At 33.8% G+C, this 15,893-nt stretch overlaps 1 protein-coding gene across 1 annotated transcript in view; it reads right to left on the bottom strand.

Moving 5' to 3' along the window:
- The window catches only part of Shaw (potassium voltage-gated channel shaker cognate w), a 177,394-nt gene that overhangs the window by 91,804 nt on the left and 69,697 nt on the right, over window positions 1-15,893 (bottom strand). The window contains exon 3 of the mRNA XM_088235396.1: window positions 6,627-6,821. Coding sequence (XP_088091522.1) covers window positions 6,627-6,821 — 195 coding nt within the window. The remainder of the gene's footprint in view (window positions 1-6,626; window positions 6,822-15,893) is intronic.

The raw sequence follows: 15,893 nt of genomic DNA, 5'->3' as shown, positions 1-15,893 counted from the left end.
TATATTTTTTCTGAATTTGTGTGCCTAATAATGTGTGCCTATGTTAAACCTAAAATATATCTCTTTTTTTACTACTTTTCTTCTATACTTCAGTATTTACTATAAATCTTTTTTTTTTACTACTCATTACTTTTACTGAGTTAAACCATAAGAATTAACTATGTTTTCTTTCTAGTATATAACTTTTATTCAATACAAATTGGTTACAGCCGTTAGTTATAATAATAAAAAAAAAACTAAATTCGATTGTTGCAAACTACTGGATGTAATAAATATTAACATACCAACACGTAGAACTCGACAAAATAATCAATACTATTGTTATATTCATTATTCCATCTTTGCTCCCTAGTTGGATCATATGGTGTCCACAAAGATCCTCCAAGCATCCTGCCAGCTCCTGTGCATCCTCCCAAGTCAGGTTCTCGTCCCAAAATTTTGACATAAACTGACGACAAACACTCATCAGTGGACGTCCAGGACGTCAAGAACCTGATCAGGAGGCGACAGAAGCTACTCTGATTGCCAGAGACTACTTGACGACAGTTGTCACTGGAGTTTGGTACGTCCGTTCTCTTATTACTTCATTACTTACAAAGTCAAACCACCGCGCGTCCAAGATTCTTCTGAACTTAGAATTTTGCGTATATATATATATATATATATTTATATACATATATATTTTTCCTGTTATTTATATTTTTATTGCTTTATCCAGGTTTTCATACTGGTGTTTTTTTGGGTAACTAAACTCATTATGGTGTAAAAAGCACTTGTGACGAATAATAAATAAATAAATAAAATTAAATAAATATATTGTTTTTTTTTGTCATAATTTAAAAGGTAGTTTACAAAAAGATAATGAACATTATTATAAAAAAAATATGTTTTTATATATTAAATGTATGTTTTTTTATAAACCTTAACATCAGAGAGCTTTAACCTTTACAGGATCTTTTTTTTCATGTACGTCTTCAAACCTAATTAAATATGTCATTTTTTAAGAAAATCAACATAGTACTGAATTTGAAAATCCGAGTGGAACACTGCTTTAAAATTGTACGTTACTAAAATTAAAGAAACTAATTATCAACTCAATTATTGTGGTATATGAATGTACCGACTTGTTATAGGTGTCCTATAAAAAGTTGACACGCGTTACCTTTTCTAGCGGGCTCTCACCGTCATGAAAGGTCGTCGATAACCAACTTTCGGGTTTATTCTGTGGAACTAAGGGACGCCAGATTAGCAAAGAAGGAGGTGAAAGTGCTGGCTGACGATAGGGTCTCCTGGAGGCGTCTGGTGATGAACACATGCTCCACATAAGAGCGGATATGGAAAAAGATGATGAGAAATAAATTCGTTTATAACAAACGTACAAACTTACAAATTTGTATAAACAACTTTAATTTTAAGTTATTTTTATTTCATAGTTCCGTTTTGTTTATAAGAAAAAGATAAGATGAACCATAATGGGAATATTTTTTTATAGAGGACTTAAAATTAAATTCAATTGATTATTAATTAATGAAAAAAACTTCCCATAGTAAATTTGACAAGTTTTATTTGATATAAAATTAAACAAAAACCCTTAAAGATTACTAATAAGCCCTTCAGTTAGTTAATTACATGTATACTATTTTCTTTTACTTATTGAATTCTGTTTTGCTCCGAGGATAAAACTTCATTTATTTGATTTGTTTAAAGACTTTACAGGCACTGTGGCGCAGTTAGTTTGACGGCTAACTGTAAATCTGGTGTTGCGGGTTCGATTCCCGCCAGTTGCAAGAAAGAAATTCAAGAAATATTTATTTCTCAATTGGTCTGGGTGTTGTGGTAAATTTTTCATAACTTTTTTTCACATCATCTCTTTCCCACATTGTCAACTTCTGTTAGTTTTTTTATATCTATGAGAATCTCGAATTCGTAAAATTCAGGTATATTTAATTGTTTTGTCTTTTTCTATGGTTCTCCCGTTGGAATTAAATATGGTAAGTCATACATTAGTTTTGAAAATGTCAATCGTCTTTTTCTTTTTGTTCTTTTCTTACATTTTGAACAAAATATGAATAGTAACGCGAGTGATATAAATCCTGATTATGAGGTAGTTACCTCGAAACCTGTCAACGTATAGCTAAAAAATAAATTGGTTAAAAAAGACAACAAATTGAGTAAAAAAGTAAAACCTTTGTGTTATTAGTACTCTTGTTGCCTAATAAAGGTCGTTACGTTTTTCAGAAATTTCACAAAGGAATATAAAAACACAACTTTTTCATGAAATTATGATTATTAAAGAAGTATGTTGAAAAGCCGCCTCGTAATTGAGTGGTCAGCGCGTTTGCCTACCGCGCAAGATGTCTCTGGTTCAATTCCCGGCATGGTTGAGATGAAATATTTGTTTAAGAATGTGATTTTACATTAGAAAAATTGATAGTCTTTGGACTGGCACCCAACATTTTAATCGGACCCTCATGTAAGTAAAGTGATCAAAACTCGCAGTGCTATATGCATCATTAAGTACGGAAAATGAATAATGCTGTTCTACTATTTATTGACTCGGCGTTAACATTGTGGAATAACATATTGAATTGTATAAATAAAACTGTCCATCTACAGTACTGCGTGTCCGAAACATGTCGTGTTAAATATATAAACTCAGTGGACTTAAAACAAAGTGTTTTATTTATACAATTCAATAATGCTGTTGTTTAGAAACATTCAAAATTTGTATTTTCTAATGATCATAGAATTAGGTTGTGGTCCGGATCATAGGTTCGAGGTTTGAATCCTCCTTTAACCCAACTTCCTTCTCATTATTTCTTTTATAATTTTCAACTCGTTAAAAATAATCTTCAAAATGAAATATTTGTTTAAATTATAAGAAAGTAAATATTTGTTTGAAAAAAAATTTCTTTTTTGCTCTAATTATCCGATCCAATATCCAATAAAAAATATTTTTTTCATCTAGATATAATTCGAAAACAGTTTATGGTCAGTACTTGTCAATTGACAAATTTAATCAACTAAAGCAAAATGGTTCGATTCTTGATCTGGATGTGAAATATTGGTTTTATTTATTTTTTTTATTTAAAACTTCAAGTACAAAGAATAAGTACTTTGGCGGACTTTTTGCTAAAAGCAATATCTTCCAGGCAACCAAAAAACAGATTGGTCAAAAAGAAGAGATTGGTAAATATTTTGTACTAAAAAAAACATAAATTGAACATACCAAAAGATAGGTACATATATAAAATTAAAAAAAACCTAATAATTCAAAATAACTTGCGCATATTAACTCTACTAAAATAAAAACGCACATTAAGTTATAATTGTTAAATGATGAGGAATGTGGGATCAGATAGTGTGTTTGGAAGGAGAGAGAAAAAGAGGGACCAAGGAATGAAAAAAGGGATAAAGATATACATTTAAGAAAAATAAAAAAAAGCAATAAAATTCAGGGGTTTTAGGATTCTGGGGATATATAATAATGTTTCAGGCGTTTTTTGAAAGTAGCTAAAGTGGTTTTCATGGTTGCAATACTCTGCAATACTTCTTTGTATTTGGATAGGCATCCAAAGCGAAAGACTCACCAACTTACCTTTCAAATGAAAGCAAATAAAAAAAAAATACTACCATAAGTTTGCTATCATAATTTATTAAAAAATAGTTTTTCCCTACAAATTATTGCTTTTTTATTAGCTTTTATTTTAACATTTATCATTATTTCAAAAAAGTTTGTGTGGCTTTTGCACTTTATTATTGTTTTTCTTTATTTTGTGTGTAAAACATTGGATTTTGTAAACAATTACAAAGGGTTATGGGTCTAGCAATATTATATTATTTTAATATTCTGTATGCAAGTAATCAATGTATGCATTGTAAATTTTAACTCTATAGTTAATAATTATAATATTGATATCAAATATCGATTTACCAGTCCACAAGACGCCTACTTAGGTAAAAGCTATTGTTGGTCAAATAAAACAAAATAATACATTTTAACAAAGAAATTTTATTACTATTCATATTAAAATCATAAAATAAATAAATGGTCCATGAAGAAGTTAAAAATCGGTAAATTGTTTTCAGGCGTTGCCTAGTATGTGAAATTATTCAGTCAGATAAATCTCTTCACAACAATACAGGTTTCAGCTATTTAACTTCACTTAAATCAACAGCGTCTGTCCCCTATGTTAGGGCGGCTGAAATTATAATCACCAACCCGCCTGGCAAGAGTGGTGTTAAAATGCCAAAAATCTTTAAGACCATCATCTCGGGCTGATAAGAAGAATAATAAAATCATCAAATGGAAGAAATTAAGAAATATGGATGTTCAAACATAGGCAAATGGTGAATGTTACAGTGTGTAAAGTGGCCACTTAAACCAGGCAATGACTGGTTATAAGCCATGCAAATGCCTTGACTTCCATATTCCCTTTTCTAAGGTATTCTCCATCCCTGTTGTAATTTGTTAAATAAATAATAGATTATTTACAACTGGGATATCTTGAATTTTTACGCTTCTTGAACCAAATGATTTAAATTAACGATATTTTGGCTTGTCTTACTGTTAGTAAACGAGTACCGGGTTTCTCGATAAGCTTTTCGTGTGGCTCACCGACTGATTTGAATAATATCAACAGAAATGGCGTCGGCACTTGTAAGCTCCGTCGAATAATGCCTGAACTTGGGAGCTTTCACCGAATTAGATCGTGAATGTTCCGTAATACGAAGCCGTTTTGGGAAAATCTTGTTACGCCGCGACGCTTACAAATTCGTATTCATTTAGCTCCGTGTAAGTCAAGGAATTAACACTATTTGTTGAATTTAAGTTACAAAACTGATTCGGAAGTTAAAAACTCGAATCGACTTATTTGGATTTTTCAAAGATACTAATGACTCAATATGTTTCTTTTTTGAGTGATACAGTGTGTGTTGGATTTGTTCAGACGTTTCAGCTACCATTGCAGGAGCCATCTTCAGGGTAAAATGAGTGTTTTGTATAAAAAAATGTGTTTAAGTACTAGTAATTTGTATCGTGTCGCAGCCGGCAGTAAGCACATTTCTATTCATTTTTGTAGTATGTAGTTCTAGAAATTATGTTAAGTTTCATTTAAGCACGTCGTCTTTGTTTATGTTATTTTGGTGTCTGTGCATTTCAATTGCTTCTTTTACTATCCATGCACTGTAATTACTAAAATAAATATTAACGTTCTTATGATTTACTAGAAAATTTCAATTTAAACGGTCACTTTTGGTGTAAATACCTCATGATTAGGATATTTGAATCAAGTTGTGCTAAAGTGGAATTCGAACCTTGGATCTTTGATCTGTGAGTCCGCGATACTATCCACGGGAACACAACCCTATTAAACCTGAGAAGGTAAGTAATCATAACCTTATACCCTTATACGCATACGATAATGCACAGAGTGCTAAATTAGAACACCGGATGCAACGTATCTTGATCATCCGTCACATGAAAGTAAAGTGATCAGTGTTATGCTTCAGGTGTCTGTCTATAGATAGTGAAATATTGCAGTGTAAAGCCACCTTTTAAACCAAATAATTTACGTCATTCCTAACAGAAATTGAACCTGGGACCTCGGGCGTGGTAGGCAAATAAGCAAACGACTATACATAGTGGACATATCTCCACTTGATTTCCTTATTCAGGATTTTCACCTGAGAGTACCCATCTAGTCAAAACCCCTTGTCCAGGATTCAGGTTTGATTTCACACACATAACTGTTTTCTTTATCCACCCGGACAAGGACAATTTCTTTCTTTTCACTGGGGTATGCTTTGTATGAATGTTTTTGGAGTATGCAAAAAAATATTAACTCACATTTATTATATTTTAAAAACCTATTTCTATCAGTGTAGCTTTGTAGTAATAAAAGCTTCACAACTGCGCCGCTGGCGCAGTTTGACGTTTACGAAAAATAATATTTGTATTAGAATATAAATTGTTTTAAGCTTTATTAATCTCTCATGAACAAATATTTACCAATAAAAAGTTACATACTTATTTTTTGCAAAATCTATCCGTAAGGTTTTTACAAGCTTTCATGACACACGCAGGCATTTTGGTTTCGATTCTAAACGTCAAACCTGGCGACAAACGACTAAATACGTGTTTCGCATGAACGAGTGCTCGGAATGAATTGAGTGTCATCATTTTTGAGGGCTGAGGGTGTGTCTATATGTATTATTATGTCAATGCTATCATGTAGAAACAAATCTTCATTTATACTTTTCGGGTTCGAAAATAAGTACGTACAAAATGGTTCGCAGTTGGCGTCATGTTACATTGACACCACAAGTTATGTCCACTGAATGCGTTTCTTACTAACATTGCATGCAATCATAGCGCGGTAACGTAATACGTGCCTTTCGTCCCATTGGGCGCAAAATATCTCGTTTTCCGATCGTTGAAAATATGCGTATTTTAAACGATTGTATAAAATTTATCTTACGTCGCACGGAAAACAATAATACCTTTGCATGGCAATTTTTTGCTTAGTTTAAAAAACTAATAATAAAAAGAGTGAAGAGACCATATAGATACTTAAAAGCTGACGCTTATCTTGGAATACAGAAAAAAGTGTTAGAATAATTCTTACCTTTGCAGAATTGGAGCTGTACGGTTCATCAAACAGGCTCCACATCTGTGGCTTGAGATTTTGCCACCAGGAGACGGTTCCCTTGAAGTAATCTTCCTCGAAGCCAAACTTTCTGGCCACTTCTTCATCAGATGGTTTTTCGGTGTCCAAATCCAAACGATCCAATACAGCCAAAGTCTCCTGGGTGTCCCGATGCTAGAAAAGAAATAATTAAGTTAAGTGGTTTTATTACTTTTATTCTAACAGCTTGGGTTTTCTCTGGAAGGAATAGGAAAATAAACGAATAATTTAATAAAAATGTTGACAGTGTAAATATATGTATGTACATATAAATAGTAAGTATGTGTATGCGACCGGATAAATAAAGAATTTAACAGGTATGTGTGTGAAAAATAATCAGAACACTAGACCAGTATTTAGACTCGATGCTACTCTCTAGTGAAGATCCTGAAACTGGAAATTTAGTGGAGATAAGTGCGCTTTGTAGTATTTGATAAGTGTAGCTTGAACTAGCGCGTTCGCCAAACGATGCTCAAACTCCCATATTCAATTCCTGGCACAGTAGACTTTAGGACTGTTACCTGAAGCCTAAAACTGATCTCATTAACCCCCATGTAACAATAATGAATAGTTTTCTCCAAACCATCAGATTCCCCTGGAAATATGCCCAAAAAACTTCAGGATTTTTTTCTCGCACATGGATGTCAGTCTTTCTCCTATGTCCAGTTCTTGGAGGATAGATGCATTCGTACGTCTGGCCGTCCACGGAATCCGCAGCATTCGCCGCCAACACCACATTTCGAAAGCTTCGATTTTTTTTCTTTTCAGATTCACTCAGTGTCCAAAACTCCACACCGTACACTGAGAAAACCAAGGCCTTCACCAGTCTGTTTTGGTGTTAATGGTTATACTGTGATTCTTCCAGATCTTCACCAGCCGACTCATAGCACTTTTGGCAATACCAACACGTCACCGTATTTCACCTTCACACCCACCGCCATCGCTGATGAGAGAACATAAATAAATGAAATTGTTGACTCTTTTTAAGTTGCGCAGTAAGGATAATGGCGCTACTTAATTAGCTCGAGAATTTACTTGTCCAGCTGATAAGTGTCTTTCGAATGATATATTCACCATATATATTAAGCAAGGCGGGAGACAAAATGCAACCCTGTCTAACGCCTTTTCGAACTGGGAAGTTATCTGATAGTTCATTGTTGAAATTCACAATTGCTGACCTTTTTTGTAAAGTGATTTTATCAGGCAAATACGGTGTACTGGTACCCCAATCTCATTGAGGACAACCCATAATTTGCTTCAATTTACACAGTCAAAAGCTTTTTTATAATCAATGAAACAGAGAAACACAGGTTTGTTGAATTCTCTGCTTTTCTCGATAAATTGCCTAACATTAAAAATCTACTCACGCGTCCCCTTTCCCTTATCAAAACCTGTTTGCTCCTGTGGGATTTGCCAGTCAAGGAAGTATTTTACGTCAAATGTAAAATATGCAGTATAATTTTACTTGCATGCGCGGTGAGTGCAATCATCCTATAGTTATCACATTTGGCCGTTGAACCCTTTTTGTGTAGTGGGATGAAAACGGATTTAGACCAGTCTTTTGGCCATGTTCTTTCTCGCCATTTCTTCAATATTGTTTTTAATTTATAGGAAACATATTCGTAAACCATATTTGCCGCAACAAATCGGTTTCTTAGAACAGGCATTTGCCCATATAGGAACCGATTGCAACATTAGGCGTATTAATATTTCTGGCTTGCCGACCCTTCATATACTGAGCCTACTCCTAGTACTAGCAGAATTTGCCAGAGTGTTTTTTGTGCCATTTTGTAACATTGTATGCATAAACTAATAAATGAATAAAATGAATAAATGAATGTACCAGTTTTCCATTTAAGATTACAAAAAGTATATACTGCCTAAATGTATAATTAATTCAGCTGGTATTCCATCTGATCCGACTGCTTTATTTAACTTAAGATATTTAATGGGAATTCTCCTGGAAAGTGTCGAAAAGACAAGGTCGCATGGACGTCAACTGACAAGAGGGAGCGGCACAGTCACTGAATTATCAGAATCATACACTGGCGAATGCTTATAGAAGAGCACAAGACCGTTCCAGATGGAGGGAGACTGTCCACAGACGAGCCATGCCTGGAGTCAGGCGTAATCACCATCCTCAGACATGAGGCACGGATTGAAGAGAGAGAGAAAAACAATGATCATCAAGATACGCTGCAATTGAAGTGCTAATGTATACCCCTATGAACCACCGGGTACGGATAGAAAAAATAAAATGTAAAAATATTTATATTTTTGAAATTTACAAGGCTTATATTAAAATTATTGATGACGCAGTGCGTGTATCCATCGTAGTAAGTTTACACTATAATAAGTGGATAATTATTGGTCAGAGCAGAAAAGTACATTTTTTCGGGAGACAAGACAAGGCCTGAATTACAATGGGAAGCTAAAGACGTCATACCTTCGCCATGACGGCATAGTTGAAGATAAATTCTCCTGAGCGATTACGCAGGTACCTTCAAGTTATGAGGTGAGTTCATCGGTTTGTACCGTCGCGACGGGTCTAGAACCCCACGGTACACGCATCTATTCATCAAAAGTGACAGAAATTTTGTTCCACCGAGCAGGTTTTGTTTTGATTACAATTTTTTAAATTTTTTAAATCGTTCTAAGGCGGCTAGTTTTTTTCTTAAAAGCCCATTGCAAACATAAGAGAGAAACGAGTAAATTTGAAGTCGAATTAAATCTTGACGCAACGGTCAGTTTTGAAAACGAAGTGCTGGATGCACAGATAAGGTAGCTAGATTCTGTCCTATTGACATATAAAAGCACCTAAGCGTAAAAATGTTGCCACTATAAAAAAATAATTTAGTAATTATATTTTTTCCATCTGTTTTACTGTCTTCCTGAGTGTACGTATCGAGACGTTAGCCGGCTTTGTAATCGCTCGGTATAAACACAGATGAAAGTTAAGTATCATCATCATCATCATTTCATGTCCGCTCCCTAGTTGGAGCATATGGTACTCACAAAAAACCTTCATACATCTCCAATGAGCTCCGGGAGGACTGAGTCAGCTTCTCTGTTCCTAATGGAGCAATTCTCATTCAGCGCGTCCACGTCGCGGGGGTGGGCACCTTTCGCTGCAGTAGACCGAAGTGTTTAGGTGACTAGGTTTGGGTGAGGACCCAGTATTGCGGGGTATAACGTGATCCCTCGCCCAGAGGTACCGGAGAAGACCTCAACGACTGTGATGGCGGATATGAAAAGCATCATTAAGGCAGAACAGGCGGAAGGGGCACAGATATTATCACAGGCCACTCGTACATACTGGGCTGGGCTGTTGGAAGACAGTGGCGTCGAGCAAGACGTTGTCTTGAAGACGGCAGCGGAGGAAAAATAGTCAATGGTGGTATCCTAAGCACCAGTTAGCAAGAAGGGTTCCTGTCTTGGCGTCAGGTGGCAACCGGCCGTAAAATAGAAACTAAACAACAAATATCCAAGTCCAACATATAGACTGAGGACTAGGGGGCTGCCCCCAAGTAAATGAGACAGTCAGGAGAAAAAAGATATGGATACATTCAGTAAATAAAAATCCAATTAAATTAAAGATAGCCTGAAGTTGTTAATAATAGAATTAGGAATACAAGTATCGTTCAAAAGAAATCGTCTATTCAGCCAAAGTAAACCGAATATAATATTTATCTTTTGAAACCCTCAATTGAAATAATTATTATATAGCATATATTTATAGGTACGTTCATCCTTGAATGAATCATTAAAATTTTGTTTGGCTCGCAAGGTTCATGTCGGGAAAACCTTTTTGAGGATTCCGTGAATAACAACACAAATAAAATATCCGTTCACTTTGCAAAATAAATACATAATCTGACAGTCTGTAAATGATATTATGAACGCATACAAGTAAACAAAACAAAATACTTAATGTTAAAGGTCACGATTATGAATGTCTCCATTTAAAAAAATCACCTTGTGCCTGTCAAACGATAGAAATGGTCAAACAATATACATATCTAGGCTTAACTATCGAAAATAATTTTCATTGGAAATTACATGTAGAAAGTGTTTGCCAAAAACTAAAAGCGGTACTTATAAAATTTAATTATTTGAAATTCTGTGTTCCGCGGGCCACCTTGTACTGTTTATACCATGCGCTGGTTGAGTCAATTATATCGTATGGAGTGAGTTGTTACGGGCTAACATTTACAACGTATACAAATAGGATAAAAAAATTACAAATTAGATTCCTTAAAATGTTAGCAAGTAAAACCAACTTAATAACTCAAAATGACTACGAAAATCTTTTCCCGATGTGTAAAGTTTTGACGGTACAGAATATGATATACTATCGCCTGGTAACAGAGGACTTCATGGATTTCTATAAAACGCCAATATCACATAAGCATGAAACGCGCCAAAAAGCGAGAGGAAACTTCATAGAAAGAAGAGCCATAAATGCGTATGGAGAGAGGACCAGGGCGTATATACTCCCTCGCATAGTAAAGAGACTCCCGGACGAAATAAAAAATAGTGATATGAATAAAAACAAAGTAAAATTGGTTTTAAAAATATTTTTCTTAAATTCTAAGTTTAGTCTATAAAAAAAAAAAAAATTATAAAAAATGGGGAAACCAAACAATTTAAAACAGTGTAAAAAAAAGTGTTTGTTTATTATTTTTTATATATTTCGTTTTCAAAAAAGACTTGATTAACTTGTATTTAATTTTTTTTAAACTTTTATTTTATTGATATTTTTAAGATTTTTTTTAAAAAATATTTTATGTAAACATTTATTATACTATGTTACAAAAATGTTTAAAGAGAGAAATCCCTGCAAAAAAACTGCTTCTGCAGTTTGGCGGGAATTTAAAAAAAATAAATTGTTTTGAATTTAAAAAAGAAAAATAAATAAAAAAAAAAAAAATAAAAAAAAATTATATGAAGAATGTAATTTCACAGCAAGTTACAAAATTAATTTATTCCCCTCGATTAATTTCTCGTCACGAGTTTCAGCTAGTCGAGTACCTAGTGATATTTTGGGGTATTTTGCGTTGCTAATTTTACTTTGTGGTTTTAAACCGACATCACACGATTTGACGTTAAAAACTACTTTTGACACGTTCGCTTTGATTTTCAGAACGAACCAAAAACACTAAGTACAATAGGCATAATAAAGGTATTCGATGAAATTTCATTTTGCGGTCTCTATTATTCCTCATTGAGATTTAAAAATTTCCATTATATATTAATTTTTCAAGTATCTGTAAACTACACAAATATTACTCCTATGACAGAAGGTTCTGAGAACTTTTACCATTAAAAAAAGCAAATTTTGTTATGACAATGTCAGATTAAAAATGATGATGTTGCCATATCTCAAAACTTAAGTAGCTACCCGTATAATTAAATCTAATATAGCTAAAAGTTGACAAAATCTAAAGAAAAGCACTACCAAGGTTTTTGGCCAGGAGCCACCAGGGATATCTAGATAGTCTTACGCTTTAGTTGGCCATCCGAGGACAGTTCATAAGAAAGTTAAAGATTTAAAAAAATATATATATATTTGTTAAAATCCTATTAAACAAAGTCAAAACTTAAAATATGGATCAGCATGATTTTTTAAAGTTTCGTAGTTTTGGAATTACTTCGCCAGTGACGTCATAAGTTTTATAACAACGCTATTATTGGTTGATTTGGAAGAAATTATGACGTCGTTCAAAATATGAAGTTCATTTTTATTAATTTTTCCTACATTTTTGAGATATTTTGCCGCACAATTATATATGCTCTGATTTTTATCGCGTGCAAGAAAACATTTTTTAGATCAAATTTACGGTAATACTGAATCTCCTCTTTACTGTAGATAGCCAAATTGTAAATATATATTTCAAGTTGACTCTGCCAGGAATCTTATTTAAAAAATCAAGTCACAATAAAATCTATGATAGAATTAACGCATTTATATTTCTAACCTAACCAGAGTATTATTTACAAAAATAAATTTAAAAAAAAAAAACAATATAATCAAGTAACAAAAATATGGCAGCTCCACACAATACTTGAGACTTACGAGTATTTTGTCATAATTTCGTTCGTGAGTTCGTTCGTTCGTTCGTCGTATATTCATCTCGCTCTTATGCAATCAATATGTTTTTTTACATTCGTTCCCTTTCATACGATACGAATGAATTTACGAAACGAATTAGTTACAGCATAAAATCCGCTGATCCCCAGGAGTCGTTTTTGGAATAAATAACTTCAAAATGGTCGAAACTAATAAAATACGTCCAAATACGTAACGGCTGTCATGGAGCAAAGGATTTATTAAAAACGATTGTTTTTTTCGTTTTATATTTTTTGCACCAGATCAGTCGAAGAGGCTCAATTACAGTAGAAAATTAAAGCACACGTCATCGAGAATCGACCCCGGAACCTTTAGTGCGTGAGTCATGTATCTTATCAATAACACCACGGAATCCGCAATATGAAACAATGTCAACATATTTGTAGACGAGGGTAAATTTCACCCCCTCGGGAGTAATCGAGATTGGAATTTATTGTAACAGAGAGGATAAAAAATTTGTGAAGGGAATGTGGAAGTCTATCATAAATATGGTTTATGACCTGTAGGTAACATATGAAATTGCCCGTATATATATATATAGTTGGATAATTTATACAGCGCCATTTTTGTGAAAATCACCTCAAGGGCGCTGTACAATTAATAAATATCCCAGTACGTCTTGCAGCTACAGAGCGCATGGACGGTTGGGATTCTAGTTCCTCGTTTTCAATTAAGATCAATAAAAAATTATAACAGATAGGAGCTAGATTACAGGACGTCTTACAGCTACAGAGCGCAAAGACAGTTAGAAATTTAGCTCCCATTTACACATTTTAAAAATTGACAAATAAATTGAGTGTATTAATGATACTAAAAAAAATTAAAAATAATATGAATAATAAAAAGGAGTCAGATTACAACACGTCTTGCAGCTACTAAGCGCATAGACGATTGGAATTCTAGACCCCATTTATAAAATTTAGGTATTTTTAAGTTGGTATATGAAAGCTAGATAACCAACCATCGTGCAGCTACAAAGCGCATGGACGAGTGGAATTCTAGCAAAGTTTTCTAACTTGATACTTGATCTTAATTGATATCAATAAATTTATAAAAAATAGACCATAGTAGTAAGTTTGTCAAGTGTTCATGCCAAGAACTAAGCAATAAAAAACTAAATAAATAAAGCACTATATCAACTCCATGGTTAACAAAGGGAGATAGATGTCCATGGTAGGTCATAAGTACTGTAAATGCCTAGACTTCCATAATCTCAATAGTTTGATCTCTGTTGTCCAATTTTAATAAATATCTCTTTAAGTGTTTTTTATTAAGAGAATAGCCCGCTAAGTCTATATTTAGAGGCTTTTGATTAAATGAGAAAGAGGGAATATGGAGGGAGGTTTGAAAAATGTACCACGTGGCCCAGACCAACTGAAAAAAAAATATTTTATGATTTTTTTTCTTGCAACTGACGGGAATCGAACCCGCGTTTTACAGTTGGCTGTCTAACCAACTGCACCACAGCGCCTGTCACGTCACCACAGTGTTAAATAATAACTACTACTACAACCATCACACCATTTTCCCGTACGGATAGATAGAGAGAAAAGACCGCTACTCACGTCTATACTGGGAAACATTTCTAGCTTCTTCCACATACACCTTGTCACACATGCCCTTCAGTTCTGCCCGCTTTTGACATGACCAGACTAAAGATTTTGATTTATCTGATCATGCGATGTCTTTTTTGGTCGTCCTCGTCCCACATTACTTTTCGTTCTCGCCATATATATCTGTTTTATCATTCTTTTGTCATTTTTTTTTATTTATTTACAATTTTAAAAAACCCGTTAGGGTTACATTAGAAATTTAATATTGTCTAGTCATTTTATGTCTCGTCTAGTCTAGTTAGTTCAGTCATCATGTGCTTTTTCAGATTGATTTTAAATTTGTCTCCATTAAAAGTTTTCAAGTAGTAAGGTAGGTCGTTGTAGTGTTTAAGTCCATTATGTAGTATTTTTGACTGTCCTGTGTTTGTCTTTGCTTTTTCAATATGATAGTGTTTTTGTTGTCTGGTGTTATATTTATGTATGTCAGCATTTTTGACTAATATTATGTCGTCGTCTTGTATGTTTCCCAGTGTTTTTTTTGTGCACAATTTTTAAGGTCTCAATTTTAGTCAAGTAGTTTATGTCAAACTGGTGTGTTTTTTGTTTTTGTTTTTTTTTTTTTTTTTTTCCCATATATTCGTTCTACATGACCAAACCATCTCAGAGACCCTTTCTTAAATTATAAATTATATCTGACTTAGATTCACACTTTCGCCTGATTTCATCATTCAAAACCTTGTCATACGTTGATTTCCCAAACATTTGTCTAAGAAACCGCATTTCAACCGCGTTCGCTCGGTTTTCTTCCTTCCTCTTCAAGTTTCCTGTTTTACTTCCATATATAAGTGCTGGGACTAAAACTCTGTTGTGCACTGCCAGTTAAGTTTCGATTGACATATTTTTGTTGGCGCCGTTCATTTCATTCACTTTCATGTAAACATTTTTTTCTACTCTACTATCTCTTAAAAACATGCTTCCCAGATTCACGAATTCTTTGTCTTGTTCAAGAATTCGTCGTTTACATTTATTATGCAGTCAGTAACCTCACATTCCCTTTCAAATACCATAACTTTTGACTTACTTGTCCATCACCAATTCGCTTTCCAGGCATACGTCATACTTTCAAAAGACTATTTATGGCGAATCCTGCTTGTTGCTTGCTAAAAGAACCGCATCATCAGCGTGTTAAATAATAAAATATCATATTTCTTCATATTCAGGTTGACATCTCTTTTTGCGCTTACCTGTGCTCCAGTATCGAATTGTGACTTTTTAATAGAAAACCAGACCTTCTTTCACGTTGGCTAAAAATACAAATTCCCGGGCGAGAGTGTAAATGTTTAATATAGAGACAAGACTTAAAAGTGGGGTTTTATAAGTCAAGCAGTCGTAAGAGCGAGGTTCAAATGAATATAGGTATGCACAAAGTAGCCAGCCATAGAAAAGTGAAACTGAGATAATAGCACTTTTGTGGAAAGGGTAAATAATCGAATCTACACATCAGTTGGAATGTTTCCTACCTTC

This window comes from Micrasema longulum, unplaced genomic scaffold, assembly GCF_059751315.1.
Source record: "Micrasema longulum isolate JH-2025_06_02 unplaced genomic scaffold, ASM5975131v1 h1tg001371l, whole genome shotgun sequence".
In the NCBI taxonomy this organism is placed as follows: domain Eukaryota; kingdom Metazoa; phylum Arthropoda; class Insecta; order Trichoptera; family Brachycentridae; genus Micrasema; species Micrasema longulum.
Note: the sequence above shows the minus strand (reverse complement) of the source record. Positions and strands in the feature narration are given on the sequence as shown.